General features: G+C 41.4%; 1 protein-coding gene across 1 annotated transcript in view; it reads right to left on the bottom strand.

Moving 5' to 3' along the window:
• CCDC146 (coiled-coil domain containing 146) overlaps positions 1 to 27,429 on the bottom strand; it is a 70,694-nt gene that overhangs the window by 22,371 nt on the left and 20,894 nt on the right. Inside the window, exons 3-9 of the mRNA XM_072147229.1 lie at positions 25,615 to 25,697; positions 23,227 to 23,436; positions 13,400 to 13,457; positions 12,182 to 12,358; positions 8,340 to 8,413; positions 2,292 to 2,519; positions 1,458 to 1,644 (exon numbers count right to left, since the gene is read on the bottom strand). Coding sequence (XP_072003330.1) covers positions 1,458 to 1,644; positions 2,292 to 2,519; positions 8,340 to 8,413; positions 12,182 to 12,358; positions 13,400 to 13,457; positions 23,227 to 23,436; positions 25,615 to 25,697 — 1,017 coding nt within the window. The remainder of the gene's footprint in view (positions 1 to 1,457; positions 1,645 to 2,291; positions 2,520 to 8,339; positions 8,414 to 12,181; positions 12,359 to 13,399; positions 13,458 to 23,226; positions 23,437 to 25,614; positions 25,698 to 27,429) is intronic.

The following is a 27,429-nucleotide window of genomic DNA, read 5'->3' as shown; positions in this document are numbered from 1 at the left end:
CTTATCCAAAGCTTATACAGGCAGACTGAGGCAACCTCATCCATCTGCACAGTATACATCCCTTCCAGCAGGAAGCACCGGATAAAAAGAAACCACGTCAACAAGGGAATTCACCCAACAAATGCTTACAATTATATATCAACACAGCCAACTTGGCTCCACTTTGGAGCCCAAATCAGTAAATTGCTTTAGTGGCAAGTGCCTAATGTACATGAATTAGTAAATCTATTCTGATGCAATGTGTGTATTCTGCGGAATTTAACGTACAGTACATGTGTTCAATCTCCTGACGTGTCTGAGTAAATAATAGTACTTATAACTGTAACTTTTCATCAATGTATTAGGACACACTATTGACAAAATTCTGAAGATTAATTATATTTTATAGGGAATTAAAGTATTCACTAAAACAGACCTGTTCTAGAATTGTGACATAGACACTTATTTAGTAGACCAGTCCTGGTTTCTGTAGTCTCCATCACTTACATGAACAGTTGTAGATCATCAAGCAACTATTAATTAAAACAATCTTTCCACATTCTCCCAGTATTTGGTTAGTATCAACTGCGTAGTCTTTCAATAAGGCTCCATTCACATGTCCGTGTGAGCAGTCATGGGCCGTGAGCCACAAGCCGTGGGGAATGGTACCTGACCAATCAATTGCAGTACATTGGCACGAGTTGGGCATGGTACGGTGAGACGAGGTTTGCTCACTACTGCCCCATCTAGAATGTAGCTCTATGGCAGCAGTGAGCAAGCTGTCTTTCTTTTTTCTTCTGTCACAACACATTTTCTATTGTTGGACAACACTGAATTAGATTTAGCGGTTTTATATAGTGTAATATACGTATACTTCATTAGTGATTGGGAATGGATGAATTAGTATGCCACTAACTCATCTATACAGCAAGGGATATAAGGAAGAAATTGCATCATTTTAGTTATTGGTGATAACAGTGGTGTAACAAGACTGCAAAGGGACGTAATGCAAACCTCGGATTGGGGTCCCATATGTTTAAACCCTCATTGCATAATATCCCCAAATCAATGTATGTACAGCAGTGTCTCCACATGCATTAGTTAATATGCCTAACCAGCACCCTCTTATAAATACAGGCGGTCCCCTACTTAAGAACACTCGACTTACATACGACCCCTGGTTACAAACGGACCTCTGGATATTGGTAATTTATTGTACATGTACTTTAGTCCTAGGCAACAATAAACAGCTGTAACAGTTATGACAGGCGTCTGTAATAAAGATTTATTGTTACTACTGGTTCTTATGACAACCCAACATTTTTAAAATCCAATTGTCACAGAGATCCAAAAAAGTTCTGGCTGGGATTACAATGATAAAATATACAGTTCCGACTTACATACAAATTCAACTTAAGAACAAACCTACAGACCCGATCATGTATGTAACCCGGGGACTGCCTGTATACAAAACATACCTCTGCTTTAATCTTGTCATATAAAGACTGTGTGTGGGTGAGGGCATCGTTGGCTGACTTCATTTGTAGCTCCAGTTTCTTGATGTTTCGCATATCCCGGTCCTTCTCTTTTTGTTTTCGGGTGAGTGCATCATGTTGCGTCTGCTTCTCTATCATGGCATGACGTAAATGAAGATCTAAAGCAGCCCTAAAATGTAATGAAAGAAATTCATAGGAAGAATGAGTGTAAATTAAACATGGGAAAATTTGGCGCCATACAGATGTAGGCATCATCAATGCAGGCTAATAAATAAGATACTTCTAATGGCAAAGGAATGTGTTGTTACATTGTAGTTTGGCTGTCATATTATAGTACTCCAACAGAAGACTACATGGATTGAAATGCACAATAGTTTAATCCAGGAAGGGCCAATATCACCAGCTTTACCTAATCGATATAGTAATACATTACTATATTTACCATGGCGCTGATTTCTGACACTACCATAAAGGAGGGGGCCACAGTGCAAACAGATGTTTTCATCTTCCATTGAGGTTGATGTGGCTACACTGAGCTCCCTCTTGTGGTCGCTATAAGGCAGACATTATATCATTTGTCATGTGAAGTGCTTATTGCTGGGTAATGTCCATGTATGTATATCAATTGTTTAGTTTTAATACATTGAAAAATAAGGGTTCAGTATGAGTCTCAATTTATAAAGCATCTTTTCTACTTTTTCCAGCAAAGATTTCAGCAAAAGTGGTTGTATCTTTTAATGAAAGGGATTGCCAATACTACAGTATGCTAGGGGCCCTGCGAACACTGTACCAAGACCAAAAGCAGGTGCAAGTAACCTTTCTCCCAGAGCAACTGCTTCATTTTCCTTGGAAAACTCCAGTAACTTGGACAGATGATTACATTCCTGTTCTTTATTTTCTAGTAATGTCCTTTTCCCTTCCAGTTCCTTCATAACATCTTCTTTTTCCTCCAACATCTTTTTGGTTTTAGTATCTATCTGTTTTAGATTGTGATGTAGTTCTTGACACTGTTCTTCCAGCTTCAGCCTTTTCTTTTCTGTTTCTCTGGAATTATATCAAAATAAAATCTCACAACTACAGTAACATTTTTCTACATAGAAACCAAAACTTTGGGGGGATATAGCTGTATAGCTATTAAATTTGCACTTAATAAGATTTCTTCATTCTAGAAATACATGTACCTAGATATCACTATATGTGACCCATGGGATCAATAGAGGACAAAATGATTTAGCAGATTGCAGTAACCTTGAGCCTCATACTCTTCACACAGGTCAAATCTGTGATGAAAAATTGTAGCTTCAGACAGAACTTTTACACAGGAGAATAAGTAGATTTCTATGACATATTGAATTATGATCCATTGTTAAAATGTAACATTTGATTAAAACATTTGATTAAAATGTAACATATAAACACCAGATCTTAATCCTTCAAAATAAAGTGCTGAAGGATCATCAATGGATTATTTTAAAGAACCAAGGCACAGACATAGTAACACAAAACATCTACCATTTATATTTTGTTGGCCTCTATTTACAGCTCTACTTACATTTATAATTCTTGTACTCTCCATTAAATATCTATACATGGTGTAACAAAAAGGTCAAGAAGGTCGAATATCTTGCAAAATATACATCAGATTCAAATATTGTCAAATATTTTTTTCAAAATCTAGCAAATAATACCAAATACGGCCCCTGGGAGTGGGGTGGGGAGCAACTTTAAAACCTTAAATGGGAAGCCCCAATTTTTTTTTTTATAAGACTTTTTATTTGGTTTTGCATAAAGATATTCCACATGAGACTGTATTACATACTTCTGGTAGCAAGATGCATAATATTACATATCCAATATATATTGACATAGGCATTCTAGAAGCCCCATTGTTTTATTGCAGATTCGGGTTTGAAAAATTAGACTTAATTAAGCTACATTTCACGTTGTTTTATAGATAGTGCTGAAATCACTAAATATTTCTTAAAAATGTATCCAATGATACCATGTTGACCCTGCATTTTCACACCCTGCGGTTGAGGTAAGGGGAATAGAATTTTTATATAAAAACTAAATTCAGTATAATCCAGGACTGACGTGGACTGTAGTAGTTTTCTGTTCTCTTTGGGGGCTGGTGTAATAGTGTCCCCTTGCCTTTCACACAAAAAGAGATGATTAACTTAAAGCGTAACTGTAAAGTTATAGTGATTTTATTAAATTATTATATGCGTCCCCCCCCCCCCCCCCCCGGGCCCAGATTAAGGTTGGTGGGGGCCCCCATTGAATGTAGTCCAGGCAGGGAACAGCAATCACCGTATACAGCTCCTCCCAGCAGCCACCGTATACAGCTCCCCCCCCCCCAGCAACCACCGTATACAGCTCCCCCCCCCCCAGCAACCACCGTATACAGCTCCCCCCCCCCAGCAACCACCGTATACAGCTCCCCCCCCCCCAGCAACCACCGTATACAGCTCCCCCCCCCCCAGCAACCACCGTATACAGCTCCCCCCCCCCCAGCAACCACCGTATACAGCTCCCCCCCCCCCAGCAACCACCGTATACAGCTCCCCCCCCCCCAGCAACCACCGTATACAGCTCCCCCCCCCCCAGCAACCACCGTATACAGCTCCCCCCCCCCAGCAACCACCGTATACAGCTCCCCCCCCCCCAGCAACCACCGTATACAGCTCCCCCCCCCAGCAACCACCGTATACAGCTCCCCCCCCCCCAGCAACCACCGTATACAGCTCCCCCCCCCCAGCAACCACCGTATACAGCTCCCCCCCCCAGCAACCACCGTATACAGCTCCCCCCTCCAACAACCACCGTATACAGCTCCCCCCCCCAGCAACCACCGTATACAGCTCCCCCCCCCCCAGCAACCACCGTATACAGCTCCCCCCCCCAGCAACCACCGTATACAGCTCCCCCCCCCAGCAACCACCGTATACAGCTCCCCCCCCAGCAACCACCGTATACAGCTCCCCCCCCCAGCAACCACCGTATACAGCTCCCCCCCCAGCAACCACCGTATACAGCTCCCCCCCCCAACAACCACCGTATACAGCTCCCCCAACAACCACCGTATACAGCTCCCCCCCCAACAACCACCGTATACAGCTCCCCCCCAGCAACCACCGTATACAGCTCCCCCCCCAACAACCACCGTATACAGCTCCCCCCCCCCAACAACCACCGTATACAGCTCCCCCCAGCAATCACCGTATACAGCTCCCCCCCCAACAACCACCGTATACAGCTCCCCCCAACAACCACCGTATACAGCTCCCCCCAGCAATCACCGTATACAGCTCCCCCCCCCAACAACCACCGTATACAGCTTCCCCCCCCCAACAACCACCGTATACAGCTCCCCCCCCCCAACAACCACCGTATACAGCTCCCCCCCCAACAAACACCGTATACAGCCCCCCCCCAACAACCACCGTATACAGCTCCCCCCCCCAACAACCACCGTATACAGCTCCCCCCAGCAATCACCGTATACAGCTCCCCCCCCCCAACAACCACCGTATACAGCTCCCCCCCCCCCAACAACCACCATATACAGCTCCCCCCCCCAAACAACCACCGTATACAGCTCCCCCCCAACAACCACCGTATACAGCTCCCCCCCCAAACAACCACCGTATACAGCTCCCCCCCCAACAACCACCGTATACAGCTCCCCCCCCAACAACCACCGTATACAGCTCCCCCCCAACAACCACCGTATACAGCTCCCCCCCAACAACCACCGTATACAGCTCCCCCCCAACAACCACCGTATACAGCTCCCCCCCAACAACCACCGTATACAGCTCCCCCCAGCAATCACCGTATACAGCTCCCCCCCCAACAACTACCGTATACAGCTCCCCCCAGCAATCACCGTATACAGCTCCCCCCCCAACAACCACCGTATACAGCTCCCCCCCCAACAACCACCGTATACAGCTCCCCCCCCAACAACCACCGTATACAGCTCCCCCCCAACAACCACCGTATACAGCTCCCCCCAGCAATCACCGTATACAGCTCCCCCCCCCCAACAACCACCGTATACAGCTCCCCCCAATCACCGTATACAGCTCCCCCCAGCAATCACCGTATACAGCTCCCCCCAGCAATCACCGTATACAGCTCCCCCCAGCAATCACCGTATACAGTCTCCCTATAATAACTATATACAGTCTCCTTATAATAACTATATACAGTCCCCTTATAATAATTATATACAGTCCCCTTATAATAATTATATACAGTCCCCCCTATAATAACTCTATATACACACTCCCTATAAACAACTATATGCAGATTCCTAATATTGCTATATACACTCCCCCAATAATAAATATATACAATCCCCCAATAATAAATATATACAGATCTAGATAAAATTGTTCTCACCTTCCATCGTTCCTCCGATGCGCGCCGTCCTCTTCCTCCCTCTCGTGTTGGGTGGATGCGCCGTGAGTCGCATTGCGATGACGTCACACGCTGTGACGTCACACTCTGCGACGTCACCCAGAGGCAGGGCGCTGCCATCTTTACATACTTTCTATCGTCTATGGCAGAGCAGGGAGCTTATTGTTCCCTTGCTCTGCCATAGACTAAAGGCAGATATGTAGCGGGAATTGGGCGGCGGCCGAGGTGGCCCCAATTTGGTGGGGGCCCTTTTAAAGGCAAAGTGGTGGGGGCCCCAGGGATCACGCCCTGGAAGCCCCCCCTATGATCCAGCCCTGTTCCCCCTTTAAAACAAACATAACGCTGCCTACTTTGTGCTGTGGCTGAGGCCACCTAGCGTAGATCCCATGATGCCTTGTGTTCTCTCTCAAAGTAATGTAGCATTAAAGCCATTTAGTGTCCCACAAGTAAATCCACTGAACAGTGCACATACAGGATGTATATGGTGACAGTCTGGCAGCTTCCATCACATGGAGGAGCAGGGAACATGTAATAAGTGGTAGAAATCATAAGTAACCCAGTTACATGCAGTCTATAACCAGAGTTAATAGCTTATCTGGACAGAGCTGGTAGTGCTGATGGCAAGATGGGGGAAGGGAGCAATGAGAAGAGCAGAGACAGACAGAGAAACTTACAATCACAGACTGGGATAGAGGGACTGATAGGGAACAGGGAGATCGTGTACCTCACTATTCTGTGCAGGAGACATCTGCATATATATCCAGCTCTGCTGCATTCACTGTTACATGACCTCCTCCCCTGTGAGCAGGGAGCAGCAGCTCCTCCACTCCCATTAATCCGTAGTTTTGTTTACACTTTGTTTCTCTGAAGGATTCCAGGGCTTTTAAGCACATGGAGAGAAGGCAGCCATTGCAGCACTGAGTGCTGCATATAGGTAATAAAGATAATAGGCAAAGTTGTTTTATATCCCAAGAGCTATTGATTTGTGAAAAACAAAAAACCTTTACAGTTACCTCTTTAAAGTCTTCGCCTCTCTGAAGATGGGGATTTTTCTTATTGCCTACAAAGTTTTCAAATACATTAAGTGCTTGACTTTGGTAACATTGGATTACTTTTAGAAAAAGTATTGCCTATGTCTATTTTCAGATTTTTGATCTAGTTTATTGAAATATCTTTGTTTAATGTTTTTGCACACAATTTGACTTTTGGCAATTACAGCACAATCTGTCACCAGAATTGAAAAAGACCTAGGTCAAATCATATTTAAGATTTTTAAGTTGGCCCCACCTTCAGGGGTTGGGGATGGAAGGCTGATTTTGGAATCATTGGATTTTTGCAAAACATTTGACACACACATCTTTAGTTTTTCAATCCGGTGTGTATTTTGCAAGATATTCCACTGTCCCAATCTTTTTGTTATACCTTGAATATCATATTATCCTAAAAACGTTTCAGTTACCATTCCACTGTTATTCATTCTAGAAATGAATTGGTTGTTAACTTTCCGCTTGTTTGTGTGTTCCTACTTTGAGCTGTCTTTACTGATTGGAAAGTGTCATGATGTTGTGGATAGACATGTCTTTAAGGGCAGCAAGCAGAGATCTAAAAAACTTTTCATTATACAAACATTAGCATTTCTTTGCTGAAATGGAAATACCCCTTTACTACTTATCTTATATTATGATATAAAAAATATATACCGGATAAGGGCTCATTCAGACGGCCGTCTGTGGCAATGGATATGTGACAGCAAATTTGCGGCCGCATATACATCCTTATAGACAGCAATGACACTTCTGTGGCACTATTCCGCACCATACACCGGGAAAAGATGGACCATGCTCTATATTCTCCTGAATGTGCGGCCGTGCGCCGCTGTTTCCTATGGGGGGGCCACCTCTTCCTCCCCAGCGAGCATACTGCCGCGTGAATGTACCCTAAGGCTAAATTCACAAAAACGTGTGTCTGCCATACAGTAGCACGGCGGGCACACGTCAGCCACTCCACAGAGAAACATGGCGCATGGGGAAAGATGGGACATGCGGCACCGTACTGCTCCGTGCGGCCATTGCCGGCCTATGGTGGGAGCATATATGCGATGCATATACATCGGCCGTATATACGTCCCCCAATGAGCGTGTGAATCCAGTTTAAGACTGTAAAAACTGAACCTCAGACTATGGAATATATGTTATATTCAAAATGTATGAATCTAGTATCTACAGATAAATAAGTCATTCCCTTGGCAGGTCGGAGTTCATATCCAGAATATATTTCATATATGCTAGTCTGGAAATGGCTTGAAAACCATCTGCATATCATTCCATGTAACAAGGAATACCCTTGGCTATCTGGTTATCATTATCTTGATGTTATGTCCTGGCATGGTATATACTACATACACATTTATATTTTGGAAGTTGACATGAAATTCCATACATTGTTTTACGATTAATCTTCTCAATTTCTTTGCCAATTTGCTCTGGGATATTCTGGACCTGAACAAGTTCATCCTAAAACAGAAAACACATACACATATTGATTATTTTTTCTTCTAATATATTTTGATATTCTCCCTAAGGCTCTTTACTGAAAAAACTCTTCCTCCTGTAAAACAATGTGCACCACATTGGAACCCATGTAGATCCCACCATAAGGCAGGGTTCACACCTCATTTTTTTTGCCACTCGTTGTAAGGACACATTAGGATGATTCCGTCTTGTCCTTCCAACGTATGGCACAGGTGTTTCCCACTGTATCCTATGGGATAAGTCACCCAGGGACCCCCCTCCCTGAGTAAACGGGATGTTCCCTCAACCCGTTGCTCGCCGTGGCTATGGGGAGAGATGCAATACACTGCATTCACATCCCATAGCCATCCATTGCCTCCACTGAGCGCATACATCGCTGGAGTCTTTCCATCCTGCATTTTTTTACCTACAGGAGGTATAGCGGCCAGACAGAGGCAACATCTATACCTCCATCTGCCACTATTTGTCAATATATTTGCTAAACGCATACGTGTGTTGCTTTTCCGACAAACACTTAACTTATTCGTAAAACGTGATGTGAACCCAAAACAAGTCAATTGAGTTCATTGCAGCTAGTTCTATCCTTACAACAGATAGCAATGTGACCCATTCACCATCTATAAATGCTGTTTTCTTGTCATCCATAAGCATTTATAGGAAATTTGCCATCATAATCCAGCATGATAAACCAGGGACACTTGCTCATAGATCCAGGCACAGTGACTGTGGTAAGCTTCTTATATTTGTTATCCATGGCCTTCTGAAATTAAGTTTTACAATTATGCTAATGAGCATGAAGGGTTCTGGGGGTGTCACTAGAGGACTTCCTTGCTGTAAATTCACAGGCTGTTACACTGTGCATGAGCATATCCCATCTGCCCCCTGTTCCCTTGACTCTTACCCCCTCTCTCTGCCCGCTGTAATCTCACCCAGTGGGAGGAGGGAAGTGCTCTGGCACAGTTCCACAGGAATGGCGCATAGCAAATGTGGTACCAATATACAAAAAAGGATCAAATAGCGATCCTGGAAACTACAGACCCGTAAGTCTAACTGCTGTGGTGGGGAAAATATTTGAGGGGTTTATTAGAGATGCTATCCTGGAGTATCTCACTGTGCACAACCTTATAACCCAGCGTCAGCATGGGTTTATGAGAGATCGGTCCTGTCAGACTAATCTGATTGGTTTCTACGAGGAGGTAAGTTCAAGACTGGATCTGGGGGACGCTGTGGATGTTGTATATCTGGACTTCTCAAAGGCATTTGACACCGTGCCACATAAAAGGTTGGTATATAAAATGAGACTGCTGGGAATAGGAGAAAATCTGTGTATCTGGGTAAGTAATTGGCTTAGTGATAGAAAACAGAGGGTGGTCATTAATGGCACATTCTCAGATTGGGTTGATGTTACCAGTGGAGTGCCACAGGGGTCAGTATTGGGGCCACTTCTTTTTAATATTTTTATTAATGACCTTGTAGTGGGTTTACACAGTCAAGTTTCAATATTTGCAGATGATACTAAGCTGTGTAAAGTAATAAATACTGAGGTCGATAGTTTAGCATTACAGAGGGATTTGTGGAAGCTTGAGGGATGGGCAGAGACATGGTTGATGAGGTTTAATGTAGATAAATGTAAAGTTATGCACTTGGGCCATGGAAACAAAAAGTATAATTATGTTCTAAACGGTCAATTACTTAATAAAACTGAAGCTGAAAAGGACTTGGGCGTATTGGTGGATGGTAAACTTAATTTTAGTGACCAGAGCCAGGCCCTGGTCAGACCACACATGGAATATTGTGTACAGTTTTGGGCACCAGTGTATAAAAAGGATATAATAGAGCTGGAACGGGTGCAGAGGAGAGCAACCAGGATTATTAGGGGAATGGGGGGATTAGAGTACACTGACAGATTACAAAATTTGGGATTATTCAGTTTAGAAAAAAGAGGACTGAGGGGAGACCTCATTACAATGTACAAATACCTGAACGGACAGTACAAGGATCTCTCCAAAGATCTTTTTATACCTAGGCCTGTGACCAGGACAAGGGGGCATCCTCTACGCCTAGAGGAGAGGCGATTCTACCATCACCATAGACAAAGGTTCTTTACTGTAAGAGCAGTGAGACTATGGAACTCTCTGCCGCAGGAGGTTGTTATGGCCGACTCTATGTACATGTTCAAGAGAGGCCTGGATGACTTTCTGGAGAGAAAAAATATCACGGGTTATGGGGATAAAACATTTATTTAATTCTTGAAGGTTGGACTTGATGGACTTGCGTCTCCTTCCAGCCTTATGTACTATGATACTATGATACAGTGTAACATCCTGTGAAGATACAGAGGGTACGGAAAGTTTTCAGACCCCTTTTAAAATTTTAACTCTGTTTCATTGTAGCCAATTGGTAAGATCAAAAATGTTTTTATTTGTTCATTAATGTACAATCTAATTTTACAAAAAAGGCCTGGATATGGCCTCGCTGAGACCCATTGGTCAAGACAGAAAACTTGCGTGTATATAAAAGCTTATCTTTATTTATTCTCTTTAAAATTATAATATGAATAACACAAAAGTGGGATTTTTTAAAAAATCTACAATCACCATGACCTAGAGTGATCGATACAATTATAGAGATGTATGTTTTTTTTATATTAGTGGCCTGAGTGGTGTGTGTTGTGGTGTTTTACTTTATACCGTGTCAACTTTATCTTGAAACAAGATGTAGAGAGGAAAGTATCACCGAATCACAGGCAGGTACTAACTGATTTTCCTGAGACACTAGGTGTCAGTCCTGAGTCGTCAATTGTATCTAATGAAAATGATACAACGTTGCTCCCTCTCAATAATGTTGTTGGTAAATTACGTTATAATTGTATCAACAGTAGGTAGGTTGGAATATAGATACTCTCACTTTCTATCTCCATTGTATCACTTTAGAAGAGGTATTCGACCTTAATCACACTTGTGTGTCTTGGGCACATATATTCCACTAAAACATACACACTCAGATTTTTTGACACTAACTTATCCTATCTGCCTCTATATCATTTGGGTCCTATGATCGCTAAATAAAAACACAGAACACCCCCTCCCCCCGACATGTTTCGCCTCCGGGGTGCTGTGTTCTCGCTCCTCTCTGTCTGAAGGCCATGTTGTGACTTATACAAGCTAACACGAGGCCTATTAGTCTGTGAACAAGGCTTGGGAAGACAGTGCATAGTTTATTAACCTTTTCGGAGAAAGTCCTGCTAAAATTCATTATGGCCAATAGCACTGCAGTATTCTATCTTCTGTTCATGCCCCTTTGATGGCGATTTTGTGTTTTATATATGCGCCTGCGTGTGAATAAAGGGAAAGATTCTACATACACTAAGAGACTGATGTGACTTGGGTTTGTTCTCTTGTCTGGTCCTGGGCAGCCATGAAAGAGTTAATTTGGAAGTCACCTTTTACAACTAAAGTAAGGGTGGTTTAAGCCCTAGATAAAAAATCTCTATCAAGGCTGCAGCATAACAAAATGTGATAATGTAAAAAGGTTCATAAAATAAACTTGCTGAATGCACTGCCTGTGCATATAGTGTTTTGTTGGCTTCAGTCTAAATAGATAAAAGGCACACTTTCTGAGGTCAACATCTATATTTTTAATACTTTACTTTAATCCTATTTTGCATATAACAATAATAAGCAGATGAAGTATAAAACATCAGAGTGGTTTCATATAACACAAAAATCTGTCAGTTTCTATTCATGGTACCTTTATGATTTCTTGTTTCTCCTGTGTCTTCTCTAGTTCTGTTTGCTCTCTTTGAATCTCTCGTTCCTTTGAAGCCAAGTCTTCTTTTAATGCTTTAATCTCCAAAATTCTCTGGGTGTTCTCCTTTTGTAGCTCATCGCTGGTTTCTTTCAGGAGTTTGGCCTTCTTCTCTAACTCCTACAGTATAAATTACATTATTTTCCATGCAAGTGAAGAGAATACTCATTGATAAAGGTAAAAATCTTGTAGAGTTTGTATAAAACAGTGTTTTGGCAATCCGCATGTAATTTTTGGTTACATCTGTCATGAGGCAGGATCAGGCCCCCGCCTCAGGCGGCATTCTGCCACTGGTAGTATGGACTCGCCAAATGCTAGCAGTCCGTACTACCTGAAAAATCAATTACATTGGTGCCTCTAAGGCACTGACGTAATTGATAAGAAGAGCGGTGCAGCGCAATGCGTCTGTGCACACCACTCTGAAGGACACAGGCCAGTGACATCATCACGCATGCGTAACTGTGTCACTACACACAGTGCGGCTGCCGGCGAGAGAAGAGGAGGAGGAGCTGCGGCTAAGCGCTGGGGCTCAAAGTAAGTACAAACTTTACTATTTTTATAGGCGTCAGCTCTATATACTACTAATGGGGGGGCAGGCTGTGGAGTTGTGTTGCATGGAGCTGGAGACGTGTGACTATGAATTCAGCTGATACAAGCAATGGCTGGGAGAAATCGTAAAGAAGTCCTCTTCCTTCTATAGCAGATCATCACCTGTAAGGTACTAGATGTCACTAATGCCTAATGTGACTAATGACCGACTACCAGTGTGTACTAGAGGTAATATCATTGGGAGCCAGGGAAGGGGGCAGCATTTTAAATTTTTGCCTCAAGTAGCAAAAATGCTAGAATCGGCCCGGGTTATTAGATATCATATTCTAAACATTTCTCCTAACATTTACCCATCATCCTACCCATGGGTCTAGCATCTTACCTATAAAAAAAAAAAAAAAAAAAAAAAAATCAGTGGCTCACCACAGTACCACTGAAACCACAGGCTATGCCATGCAAATAATAACATACACATGTTTGGCAGGACAAACCATCAGTCAAGCATTACACAGACGCAAACATTAGCCAAACTTTCAGGGCCAATATGGATACCATGACACCAATGATGAATTTGTGTGCAAAGATAATGGTATATTAAGATGCGATACTCACCCCAGTCTTAGGGATTCTTTCATACTCCCTCTCCAGAAGCCTTTTTTCTTCCCGCAAACTGTTGAAAGATTTTAAATGAAACATATTAGAAATACAATCAACCAGTTTATAATATTGATAGGGGCGCGACTGGGCCCGATGGTATAGTTGGGCCCGTGGCTGTGCCATGTGCTGCTCTTACATGCTGCATCCAAGTGCAGCGCACAGAGCACATGCAGGTGAGCTGTGGCAGCCGTGGGCCCCTCTGCCACACTCAGAACACCTCATACTGCTAAACAGGAAGCTCCCCCCCCCCCCCCCCCCCCCGTGCTGCAGGTCCTCCTTTCTGACCATACAGACCTTATTGATTTTCTTTACTTAGAATTTGTATTATGGCTACAAAAAAAGCAGCTAACATTTTATTCAGTAGGACTATCAGCTGTGCACAACACAACTGATGGTCCAAAGCCCATTTATAAGACAAGAAATCCCACTTATTAACCCTGACAGGGCACACCTGTGATGTGAAAACCTTTTCTGGTGACTACCTCTTGAATCTTATCAAGAGAATGCCAAGAGTGTGCAAAGCAGTAATCAAAGCACAAGGTGGCTACTATGAAGAACCTAGAATATAACACATATTTTCAGTTGTGTCATGCTTTTTTGTCAAGTATATAATTCCACGTGTTAATTCATAGTTTTGATGCCTTCAGTGTGAATCTACAATTTTTAAAGTCTTGAAAATACAGAAAACTCTTTGAGGGCGCGTTCACACGTTCCGCTAGCGCCGCGTTCATAACGCAACGCTAGCTCACAGGGGGCGGAGTTTGGGGCGATCGCATATGCGTTTCCAGAGAAACGCATGCGATCGGGTTATTAATCGCATGCGTTTCCCGGGAAACGCATATGCGATTGGCCCGAGCCCCGCCCACCGTGCGCTGGCGTCGCGTTATGAACGCGACGATAGCGGAACGTGTGAACGCGCCCTCAATGAGAAGGTGTGTCCAAACTTTCAGTCTGTACTGTACATTCGGCTTCTTCTTCCCACGGGTCTTTATCCTCATCTTCCGGGGGAAAGTAAAGAGTTTTATTTCTGTTAGTACAATAAACCTCATTTCAATCCTGAAATATTACTGTGTCCATCAGTTATTAGATATATCAAACTTAAATAGCTGTTGCAAAAAACCCAAATTTTGATAAGTAAAAAAGATTAAGCTTAATGGGGGTGCCCAAACTTTTTCATATGATTGTAATAAAAAAGTATTTTAAATGTGTTGTTAGGATAACACTCGCCCTCTTAGCATTACACCTGTACCCACCGGCATCAGGGGTGCTGGTAAGAGTCAGGCATCTACAGATGGGCAAACACTGTTTCATAGTGCTATTTATCTATATTTCAGCGTGTTGTCTGGTCACTTTATAGCAGTATTAACTATAGCAGTAGTGACTATTTGGTGGTAGTTACTGGTTAGTCACTAAGCTCTGTGCGCCAGTTTTCTGTCAGACTTTGCGCTTTCTAGTGCCAACTGCTTGCACAGGTATTTAAGTGTTACAAAATGCGACACAAAATTCTGCACTGAAGGGGGTCTTCCTGACCTCAGTTGGACCACATTTAACATGAAAAGTCAGACAGAAATGTGTTGCATGCTCCATGTTAAAGGTGCAGCAAAAAAAAAAAAAAAGTGGTGCACTCTGTAAGTGCTGTGGAGGGGGCACCAGATTCATGAAGAATGTGCACCAGAAATCCTGAATATGGCGCATACTTCATACACTCCACATGATGCAGTTTGCACTGTTTTTAGTAAATGTTTTTAATAAAAACTGTGTTTATTATTGAGGGTATGTCTTATCTTTCTATATAGATTCTAGGACAGTAAGGCAATGAGTGAGCGCAGTGAGTGCGCTGAAGGGATCTCCTGACTTCTGATCACTTGAATAAACTCCGAATGTTGGTTCATTCCTGTGATCAGAGGTTTGGGAAGGAGATCCCCTCCGCACATTCAGCGATTTTCACTGACTGCACTCATTCATGGGCAAGTGGCCTCAGGCATGTACTACATTTTGGATTATTTCTAGCTAAATCTTTTGAGGTTTTTAGACATTGTACACACCAGGAACTGCCTGTACACTAAGCAGCAATGCCAAATGTAAATATTTTTAAGCAGAATTCAATTTTGTTGTAATAACAAAAACAATAGTTTATATTATACAGTGCCTACAAGTAGTATTCAACCCCCTGCAGATTTAGCAGGTTTGATAAGAAGCAAATAAGTTAGAGCCTTCAAACTTCAAACAAGAGCAGGATTTATTAACAGATGCATAAATCTTACAAACCAAAAAGTTATGTTGCTCAGTTATATTTTAATAAATTTTAAACATAAAAGTATGGGTCAATTATTATTCAACCCCTCAAACCACCAGAATTCTGTTTGGTTCCCCTAAAGTATTAAGAAGTAGTTCAGGCACAAAGAACAATGAGCTTCACATGTTTGGATTAATTATCTGTTTTTTCAGCCTTTTCTGACTATTTAAGACCCTCCCCAAACTGGTGAACAGCACTCATACATGGTCAACATGGGAAAGACAAAGGAGCATTCCAAGGCCATTAGAGACAAGATCGTGGAGGGTCACAAGGCTGGCAAGGGGTACAAAACCCTTTCCAAGGAGTTGGGCCTACCTGTCTCCACTGTTGGGAGCATCATCCGGAAGTGGAAGGCTTATGGAACTACTGTTAGCCTTCTATGGCCTGGACAGCCTTTGAAAGTTTCCTCCCGTGCCGAGGCCAGGCTTGTCCGAAGAGTCAAGGCTAACCCAAGGACAAGAAGGAAGGAGCTCCGGGAAGATCTCATGGCAGTGGGGACATTGGTTTCAGTCAATACCATAAGTAACGTGCTCCACCGCAATGGTATCCGTTCCAGACGAGCACGGAAGGTACCTTTACATTCAAAGCGTCATGTCAAGGCTCGTTTACAGTTTACTCATGATCACTTGGAGGACTCTGAGACAGACTCGTTCAAGGTTCTCTGGTCTGATGAGACCAAGATCGAGATCTTTGGTGCCAACCACACACGTGACTTTTGGAGACTGGATGGCACTGCATACGACCCCAAGAATACCATCCCTACATTCAAGCATGGTGGTGGCAGCATCATGCTGTGGGGCTGCTTCTCAGCAAAGGGGCCTGGCCATCTGGTCCGCATCCATAGGAAGATGGATAGCACAGCCTACTTGGAGATTTTGGCCAAGAACCTCCACTCCTCCATCAAGGATCTTAAGATGCGTCATCATTTCATCTTCCAACAAGACAACGACCCAAAGCACACAGCCAAGAAAACCAAGGCCTGGTTCAAGAGGGAAAAAATCAAGGTGTTGCAGTGGCCTAGTCAGTCTCCTGACCATAACCCAATTGAAAACTTGTGGAAGGAGCTCAAGATTAAAGTCCACATGAGACACCCAAAGAACCTAGATAACTTGGAGAAGATTTGCATGGAGGAGTGGGCCAAGATAACTCCAGAGACCTATGCCGGCCTGATCAGGTCTTATAAAAGACGATTATTAGCTGTAATTGAAAACAAGGGTTATTCCACAAAATATTAAACCTAGGGGTTGAATAATAATTGACCCACACTTTTATGTTTAAAATGTATTAAAATATAACTGAGCAACATAACTTTTTGGTTTGTAAGATTTATGCATCTGTTAATAAATCCTGCTCTTGTTTGAAGTTCGAAGGCTCTAACTCATTTGCTTCTTATCAAACCTGCTAAATCTGCTAGGGGTTAAATACTACTTGTAGGCACTGTACATTGTTAAAGGGGTTTCCCCTCTGTTCTGACACCCTCAATCCGTCCCTGTGAACGAGTTGTCAGACAGCTAAACTCTTTTCCTATGAATGCATTGAGCTGGACGCAGGGGGTCCTTTCCAACTTTTATTAATAGGATCAGTGTAAAACTACAAGAAAATAATAGCATTCAGTACAAGATATACAGCATATCTCCTAATAAGTAACTCGCCGACTGTTCTATGATGAGGAAAACAACAGATAAACTAACTGTCCAAGAGAGAGACATTAGTATGTGCTGCTTCTATGGAGCAAGATGGCTGCTGCAGAGGCATGGGGCCAGGCTAGGGAAAGGCATGATGGGAAACTAAGGAAGCCTAAGTAGGAAAAGTTTAGTCTGCAGGGAAACGTGAGGCAGAATAAACGAGGCTGCAATACAACAACTTATGAACAGGTGGAGCAGCTGGCAAAATTAACTAGATATGTGCCTGAGAAGGCATGACACCCACAACAGAGCTTCAATATTAGATGAGTGGGGGTCCTATACATATAACTCCTAGGTATTGTAGCAGCTATGTTTACCTGTGGTACCTGTGCCATTCCCACTTAAAAGGTCTGTGACATCACGTCTATCTGACACATACAACATCTCTATCCCATTCCAGTTAATAGGGATGTTCTGAAATTTTAAGCACAGAAGCTATACATTTGAATAATGCAGTCTCTTCATGTAGTGGTTTTGGTGATACTGCTGATATCTTTTCTGATACCGATTCTATGGATAGGCGTTTTTATTCTGGAATTTCCCTTTAACAGTGTAAATGTCGGAACTTATTTGGGATATATCAGATGGAAATACAGACCTGAGTATTTTGCCATTATTAACAATTGTTTTGATTGATTTTTATCATGATAAACCGGGGGGCACTTAGATCCAGACACTGTGTCTTTAGTAAGCTTCTTATATATGTGACCTATGGACCCCTTCTATTAAAAATCAACTTTTAAAATTACGCTAGTGAGTCAACAACCTCAGCATTAATCCCCTCCCTCTCACTGTGCGATTACATCAGGCAGTGGAAAGGGGGACTACTACTGATCTGTGTAACAGCCTGTCATGCTGCAGCACGGGAGGCTCTGGTAACGCCCCCACCATAGCCACTGTGGCTCATTAGCTATTTTAAAAGTTACTTTTAGAAGGTATAAGGTCAGGAACAAATATATGAAGTTTAGTTTGTTAATGGAAAATTTCCTTTAATGCAGCTGTTGCAAAATTGCAACTTATAAAATTCATGTAAAACAGGAAGTGGAAAGGTAGTTTATGCAGAAGACTAAAACAAAATGGTATTAAAAAATTAACAATAACATTTGACTCCACTTTACTAGCTTATTTCCTATAAAGGTCACAAGTTCATTCTTTAGAATACAGAATTAATATACTGTGTAGAATGCTACATGCACTCTCAGTTTTTCCATAAGTGTGGAAAGTTAGAAGAGCACAACAATTGGTTCTTGTCTATTACATGTGAGATGAAGAATGCTTGACATTTCCCTACAGATCAAGTGCCAATTAAGTCATAGGATATTCAAAGCATGCTTCATAATGCCAAATACACAAAAATGTATTGTCCTGTAGGTACACTGAGATATGACTCAGACTATTGTTGTGCATTCAATTTGCCTTATCAAGACCAGAATAAACAGTGACATTTGCTCCACGCCACCACTAGAAGAATTGTAAGTTGCTTTTATGAATATGAGTATTAGTCAGGACTTAACATTACATCATAATTATACACCAATATACCATTATGTTGTAAAAAGCATATATATTAACTCCTTAAGGACGCAGCCATCTCATTTTTTGGATTTTTTTCCTCACATGTTGCACTTCATTTTAGTGGTAAATTTTGGCTGATAAGTTTTGTGTTTATTTACAAAAAGAAGAAAAAAACAATGATTTTTTTAAAAAACATTTCCATTTTCAAAATTTTAAATAATTTTCAGAAAGATTTATCACCTAAATAAGTTGCTGAATAACATTTCCCATATGTCTACTTTACATTTTCATCATTTTTTAAATGTCTGGATAATTTATTTTCATGTCACGCGGCTTACAAATCAAATATCTGCCTTCTTTATTTTCAGAATTTACTATTTTGGGGATGAATACTGTTTTGTATGAAATTTTAAATATTTAGCATTTAAAAAAAATCAACCCATTTTCAAATCTACAGCCCTCAAAACTATCAAAAACAGCTTTTAGGAAGATTGTTAACTGTTAACCCCTTGAGATCTTCATAGTAATTAAATCAATGTTCCAAAGGATAGAACTGATATGGAAAAAAAACACTCACAGGTATACACCACCAAAATATGAACAAAAATTTAAAGGGAGATAGGGAAAAAGAGAAGGTGTGAGTGAAGTTAATACTTCTCTTTTTTTTACACTTTTTTTATTGCTTCTACCAGGGGACATGAACAAGCAATCATCTGATTGCTTGTTCATGATAATACACTGCAATACTGATGTATTGCAGGGTATTAGCAGCGTCAGCCTATGCACATCCTCTTTAAGAGGACATTATAGAGGCCATCTTACAGGCACTACCGGCAGGCAGCCATGTGGTCCTGATTGGACCTCAGGGCTGCCAGGGCAACGATGGCGGGGGGAGCGATCATGGGTGAAAGACTCCAAGAAGGCAGTTTAAATGCCGTGGTTGTTCTGACCGTGGCAATTAATGGGTTAAACACCCGCGATCGGAGCCCACTCCAACCGTGGGTGTTACACCCCGTGTATCCAAATGCCGGAGCTTAGTTATTATAACGTTAAATGTGGGCTCCCAATGATACATCTACGTCATTCTTTGTGTCGGTATGATTACAGCAATACCAAATTTATATATGTTTCTTGTGTTTTAATACATTTTTCAAAAATTAAAAGAATGTGTACAAAAAAAAATTCATACTTTGGTTTATGGAGCTGTGTGTGGTGTCATTTTTTGAAAGTTGAGCTGACGTTATCATTGCTACCATTTTGAAGACTGTACAACCTTTTGATCACTTCTTAATACATTTTTTATGTCATGTAAAATGGTGTAAAAGTGGCGTTTCAGACAATTTGTGCTATTTTTCATTATTGGGTTCAAAGCACGGAATATTTTAATTTTATGTTTTGATATATCAGGCATTTTGAGACTGGGCAATACCTAACATGTTTGTGATTTATTACATTTTACAGTTTTTTTTAAAATTTATTATTTTTTTAGCTTTTTTTAAACTATTTTTTATACCCTCTAGGGTACTTCAACCCTAGATGGTCTGATCCTTTGTACTATATGCTGCAATACTACTGTATTGCAGTATATGGCATTTTACACAGAACTCATTACAATTAGCCAGTGGCTTAATGTAACGATGCAGATACAATGCAGCTTTGGGTTGTACAGAGACCCAAGGCTATCAAGGCAACCGATCACTGCACCCCCATGACGTTACAGGGAGCGAAGATTGTAACAAAGATGGCATTGCCCATTTGCCGTTGTCTTTTAAATGCTGACAGCAGAAGGGTTAATAGTATTAGCATTGTGTGTATGCAGCAATATGCAGTAAACCCCACCTATGTGGGCCCTCTTCATACAGCCTTGGCACCTCTGTGCCGTACATGTAGGGGTGAAGAATAAACAAGAATAAAATGTATGTACAAATACAAAAACTACAGGAGACAAGTGGAAGGAGGACCCTGCCCGTGAGGGCTAACAATCTATGTAGATGGAGACACAAGGTGTGTGTTGTAGATTATGTTTCAAGGTTCAGAAGGTTTGGGAAAATGTGAAATATTTTGATAGAGCCAGAAAATGGGGATGCACGGGAGAAATCCTGGATATGGTTGTGAGATGAGCATATCTCAGAGTGAAGCAGAAGGTCCTGTGAGGAGTGGAGATTACACTTGGGTGGTATTTGCTGATGAGTTCGGCTATATGGAGAGGACAGGCTATGGACAGCTTAGTAAGTCATGGGTAATATAGATACACACGTGGACAAAATTGTTGGTACCCCTTTTTTAATAAAAGAAAACCTGAATCTGACAAAAGTAAAAGAAATAAAATTTCTATGACAATGAACAAATGAAAGCCACACATTGCTTTTCAACCATGCTTCAACAGAATTAAAGAATAAAATAAAACTGATGAAACAGCCCTGGATAGAAATGATGTTTCCCTTAACTTAATATTTTGTTGCACAGCTTTTTGAGGCAATCACTGAAATCAAACGATTTCTAGAACTGTCAATGAGACTTCTGCACCTGTCAGCAGGTATTTTGGCCACTCTCCATTTCAACTCCCCCAGAAGAAGCCTAACGTGCGAAACATGTGTCGGGGTGGTGCGTGCGACTTTGGTCTGTATCAGTGACAGGTTCTCCTTTACTTTGACCTTCAATATCTGGGATTTACTGGTCATCCCCTTTATTGAGTGGGGTTCTCTGTTATGGTATCTTGGGTCTTGGCTGTTGGTACAAGTGTGTGTGGACTTACTGTGATCCACACTCACATTAGCAGTATTTCCATGCGTGGGAAACCTTATTTATGTGATTTACACTGAACCGTGCGCACTGCATTTTAGTCTGTCTGTCCCTTTGTGTCTGCCTTTTATGTTCCTTTAAGATAATGATGCTATAATAAAGGCTACAACAATTTTTGCAATTAATTACATGTGCTGGTTTTGTCTGTTTTGTTGCACATAGACAGTAGGTAATCTCAATTCAATGTTAATTTGAATCGATAATGCCATCACACTGGGTTATGAAAGATACATGTTCTGGATTGGGATATTTTTCTACTGACTAATTCCCTTTAAATAAATACCGTATATTCTGGCGTATAAGACGACTTTTGAAGACACTCCGGTAATCCCGACCGCCCGCCGTGTATTCACGGCGGCGGTCGGGTCGCGCTGCATGGAGAGGGCTCACGGGCTGAGCCCTCTCCATAGCCGGTAAGTCTTTGCTGCATATTGCAGCAAAGGCTTACCGGTAACACCCGCGATCGGTGCTAACATTTAGCTTTTAAGGTACCGTACATACTCGTGCTGAAAAAACTCACTTCAATGTGCTGAAAAAACTCACCTCGGCTTATACACAAGTCAATTAAAAAATAAAAAACGTAATAATCACCCTCCGATGTCCGGATCGTTGGTGCGGGTCCCAATCTTCGGCGTGGTTCCCGGCGGCTCCTCCTCTCTCTTCTTTCTTCGCTAGCCGGCATCAGCGGCAATACCGCCGCATTATAGTGTGCGCCCGCTGGCAGATTGCATGGTCGCAACTCTGCCGGCTAGAGAAAAAAATAGAGAGAAGAGGAGCCGCCGGGAATCGCAACGAAGATCCGGACACCGGAGGGTGAGTATTAAGTTTTTTATTTTTTATGCGATTGGTAGGGGGCTGGCTGTATACTACATGGGGGCTGGCTGGCTGTATACTACATGATGGCTGGCTGGCTGTATACCACACTCTCGGCTTATACTTGAGTCAATAGGTTTTCCCAGTTTATGGTGGTAAAATTAGGGTCTCTGCTTATACTTGGGACGTCTTATACTCGAGTATATAGGGTATATTTTGTAGAAGTGTTCATAAAATATATATACATGCACATTTTTGGCATCAGCAACTGCAATAGCCCCCTACATGTAAATAAAATTTAATTTAGTCCATATGCTACCGATGTAAAAAAGGCAAAAATAAGAGAAAATTTGTTATACCCCTTGTAAAATAATTAATAAAAGATCCTCAAGGGGTTAATTTAGTCTGCATACACTGCCTTGTACCAATACCAATAGGGGTTTGACATTGTGGAAAAAAGAGGAGGTGCCAAAAATTATATAAGCAATTCAAATTTTGGTTCATTTTTTTGGATTAGTTTCGGACTGTCTTGTCTATCTGTGCACAATAAATCTTCCTGAATTTTTTCAATGTTGTTGAACTTTGATAGCCCTTGGCCCTGACAAATCATATAAGCCTCATATTATCTGTTAAAAGAAATGGGTACATTAATGAACGCCACGGCCACTTACCACTCTAGCTTATACTGAAGGCGGTATTCCCTTTCCTCAGCCTCATTCAGGTCATTGTTGTATTTCAGCAATTGTTGCCTCATCCTGGAGACTTCGGTGTTTGATCCCTCAGGGAACTGATCTGCTTTTTCAAGCTCTTGTTGTTGTTGCTCAAGTAAATAAGTGAAGCGTTTAGCATCTTGTAGCAATTGGATCTCAGATTCCTGTATACTGGAAGAAAGTTTTAGAAAGGTCAGTGGTCATGACTTGGTGCACACTTGTCATTTCTAAAATGTAGTCTAGGAAATGCAAGACCATTTATCTGTCACCTCTATTACTACTGTTATTACTAGCTGCAGACCATGCATATGCCCTGGAGATCAAAATTTGAGAACAATGTATGATCCCTTTATTTTTTTCTGAAATAATTTAATCTCCATATATTAACATTTGTAAGAGGTTCAACATGCCACTAGGACAGTGTTTTATAAAATTGTACATTTATTTTACAAAAAATTAGCAGCAATGACCGTAGCACTGAGGAAGATTAAAAAAATATTTCTGAAGGATGTAACTGTCACCAGTCAGTAGGAAGTGTACAGGCAGCTACAGGATATCACTAGTCTCTCACACTGCTCTGGTGTGATTTTTGACCCACTCCTCTTCCAGTTTCTTCCCCAGTCCAATGACTGTTGTGGGTTTCCTGGCCATAACTTTGTCACCAAGGATTTTCCAGAGATTATCTATTGGGTTTACATCAGGACTCTGGGCTGGCTATTTCATGGTTTCAATTCTTTCTATTTCAAGGAACTGCTTTACCCTTTTTGCTGTGAGACAGAGGGCATTGTCCTGCATGAAAATTGCTGGCTGATTAATTGGAAAATGCAAGGAAGGAACCATGTGTTGTTGAAGAAGGTTCTGATATACACTTGTTTTCACTCTCCCATGTAGCTGTATGAGAGGTCCAACTCCTGCTGTAGAAAACATTCCCCAAACCATAACACTTGCTACATCACCTTTCACAAACTTCTTAGTTCACTTTGGGTTCAGTCTTTTCCCAGCTTGTCGACAAACACAATAGCCCATTAGTGCAAACGGTATGTACAGTTTGCCTCTCTAATGTGTAGACTGTGCCAGATTATTTAATAGTGGTGCATGGTCTTCATTAACTACATTACATTCAAAAGGTCTAGCCTTATCAGCTTGGCAATCAGCTAGCCATTGTACCAAAAAGTCACCAGTGATAGATGCATGCTAGTTAGGGTAACATGGATCTATACTGAAAATATACCATTATTTCAGTGTTATTTTACACTTATCTCATTTACATTTTGATGCTAGGCTCTATATACCGGCAGATAGGTTCTGTAGGTTTGTTCAGGTATATTTTATAAGGGTTACTCCAGACCAATTTTTTTTTGTCCCTTTTTTTTTTTTAAAAACAGAGTTTAGTTGCTTAAAGTCTATTTTGCTGTTTCTGACAAATATCTGTCTCTGGAAAAGCTGTAATCGATATTTTTACTCTTATAGTCAGGGGTGGATGAAAACTGTCCCCTCTCCCACACATCTATTTTTTAATGATTTGACATTCACTGCCTTCAGTATCAGAACCAAACTTCTTGGGACAGGGGGAGGTACTTTCTGCCAACCTTCAAACTCACATAGCTTGACCTTGGCAGAGGTCCCCAAATCTCCAAACGCTTCACTGTGAAGCATTTGTAGGAGTAGAAGTCTCTGCCCGAGGTCAAGCTATGTGAGTTTGTCCATGTATGAGCTTTGGGTTGACTAAATGAACCATTTGGAATTCTTACACTCACATTGGATTTGATCTGCAACCTAAATTGTCCTGCATTGCGATAAGAACGATTTTATGCTTCTTTAAAGGATTGAATTGTATATTGAAATTATGAAGTAAAGTGAAACAGTTTTTGGATATATTTCATGGTCTTTCTTAATGGACACTATTCACTGATGCGTTATTTGTGATGAAATTGGGGATCCTCTAGTAATAGACCGTATTTTGCTTTATTATACTGCCTCCACATGTTATCACTTTTTGTTGGACCGCCACAAATACACTGCTGCCTTTAATGACTACTATTTGTAAATGAGAATTTGTTGTCATCTGGTTATTATTTAAACAGATATAACCAGGGAACTGCAGAAGATAAAATTTGTAATTTTACAATCAAAAACAAAATGGATGAAGAATTCCCTTACTGATGCAGGGCATCTTGATAACACACACAACATTTTTTAAATAGTTCTTGTACCAAGAATTCCTAATTTAGTGGAGGATAGTGCTGTTCTTTTTACTCAGAAATGTTAAATGCAGTACAATGTATTATAATTTACACAAGTATTGATGCAAGACAAATGTAATGTACTTCAAGTTTAGTGGCACCATACCTTTTTAGTGTCTCATTTAGGAAGGTATACTTTGCCTTCAGCTCAGCTATTCTGGTTCCTGGAATTTTACCATCTGCAAACAGCTTTAAAAAAACATACTTTTTAGTCTTGTGAAAATACATAAAGCACAAATCTAATCTTAATGTTGTCTCATTCAGCATTTCGGTGACTCCAGCCTATTCTTGGGTCTCTCCATTAACTAAGGCTAATCTAGGACCAGTTAAAATTCTCATTCAGCAGGCTCAAGGTCTTGATGCAGGCAACATTGACCTTCTCATAGCTTTGTTTCAAGAGATGTTCAGGCTTTTGAGAGAACTCAAGCAGTTTAATTACTACTGTCTTTGGCAGTGGCTACCTTATGGTGCGCAATCTACAGGGGGCACTCAGAGCCCTCTGTGTGGACAAGCACATTACAGGCAGTCCCCGGGTTACATACAAGATAGGGTCCATAGGTTTGTTCTTAAGTCAAATTTGTATGTAAGTCAAAACTGTATATTTTATAATTGTAGATGCAGACAGATTTTTTTTTTGCCCCAGTGACAATGGGAGTTTCAAAATTTTTTGCTGTAATTGGACCAAGGATTATCAATAAAGCTTCATTACAGACACATTACAGCTGATCATTGTAGTCTGGGACTAAAGGAAACCATCCAGATTCCTAACAGCACTACAGAGAAAAGGGTTTAGCTCTTTTATGAAATATCATCAGTATGAACAAGTGCCATCATGAAAATGTGAAGCCTTATTTTGGAAGTAGCAGCTAGACATATCTATTTTCTTTCAAAAATGGTTTAGGGGTTGTTCAGGACTCGCACTTAAGCTGTAGCTCTATCCTGGGATTTATGTGTTAAAGATTTCCATACATATTACTATATAAGAGCCTTTAATTGCTCCATGCCCTTTCTACACAGTGGTGGGTATTAACTTAAAGTTTCCTCCGCTGGCGCTTCTGCGATCGACTGTGTGAATATGGGCGCAACCTCTGCCACTTCCGACCAGTAGACCAGATCAGAACTGACTGAGTTTTTTTTTGCCATAGTCGCTTCCAGTTTTTGATCGGAGACTAAAGTAAATGTGCCCACACCGCTCCCCCTTCCAACCTGGCGTGTGGGTCGGAGAAAGACAAAAACTGTCGGGTATGGGGAGATTCATGTGCCTTCTCCGCCAAGAAACTAGCAGAGAAGGCATAATGAATCCCCCTTAATTTCTTCTCGCATAGCCCCATCATCTCATATGAATTGATATGAGGTAATTTGGATCCAGGACTTAGGTAGTCTGATATCTAGCATAAATACTACCACATTTATGGTGAGCACATACCCACTCCACAATACAACTATTGCCAACCTACTCCAGCAGCGTTCTGTCATCCTGCATTGGGACTATCCAGTGTTTTGGATTGAAGTTTTATTTTTATTATTATTATTATTATTGACGTTATCAAGTTGCTTACATTAGTCCTTGATATGCTTGTACCAGTATAACCTAAAACATGCTTATATGAAAAGATGTGACCAAACTAAACCAGATTAGGGACCTTGTTTCTGGCTAAAAGGAGCCTTCGTGCAATGATGAATGATGTCAGACCACTATTCAACACCTCACAAAAAATTGTATATAAGCATATCCTGGCTAGGGTCTAAAATGTTACCTCTGCAATATTTTGAGTTGACCATACCTGTGTCCCACTGTTCAAGATTTGTATTTCATTACTTTTTAATACCATCCCAGTACATGCTATTTGATTTATATCTGATCACGTAAGCCATTGTGGATTTTCAAACCAGGAGACTGACACCTGAGGGAAGAATTATT

Source organism: Engystomops pustulosus, chromosome 4 (assembly GCF_040894005.1).
Source record: "Engystomops pustulosus chromosome 4, aEngPut4.maternal, whole genome shotgun sequence".
Taxonomy (NCBI): domain Eukaryota; kingdom Metazoa; phylum Chordata; class Amphibia; order Anura; family Leptodactylidae; genus Engystomops; species Engystomops pustulosus.
Note: the sequence above shows the minus strand (reverse complement) of the source record. Positions and strands in the feature narration are given on the sequence as shown.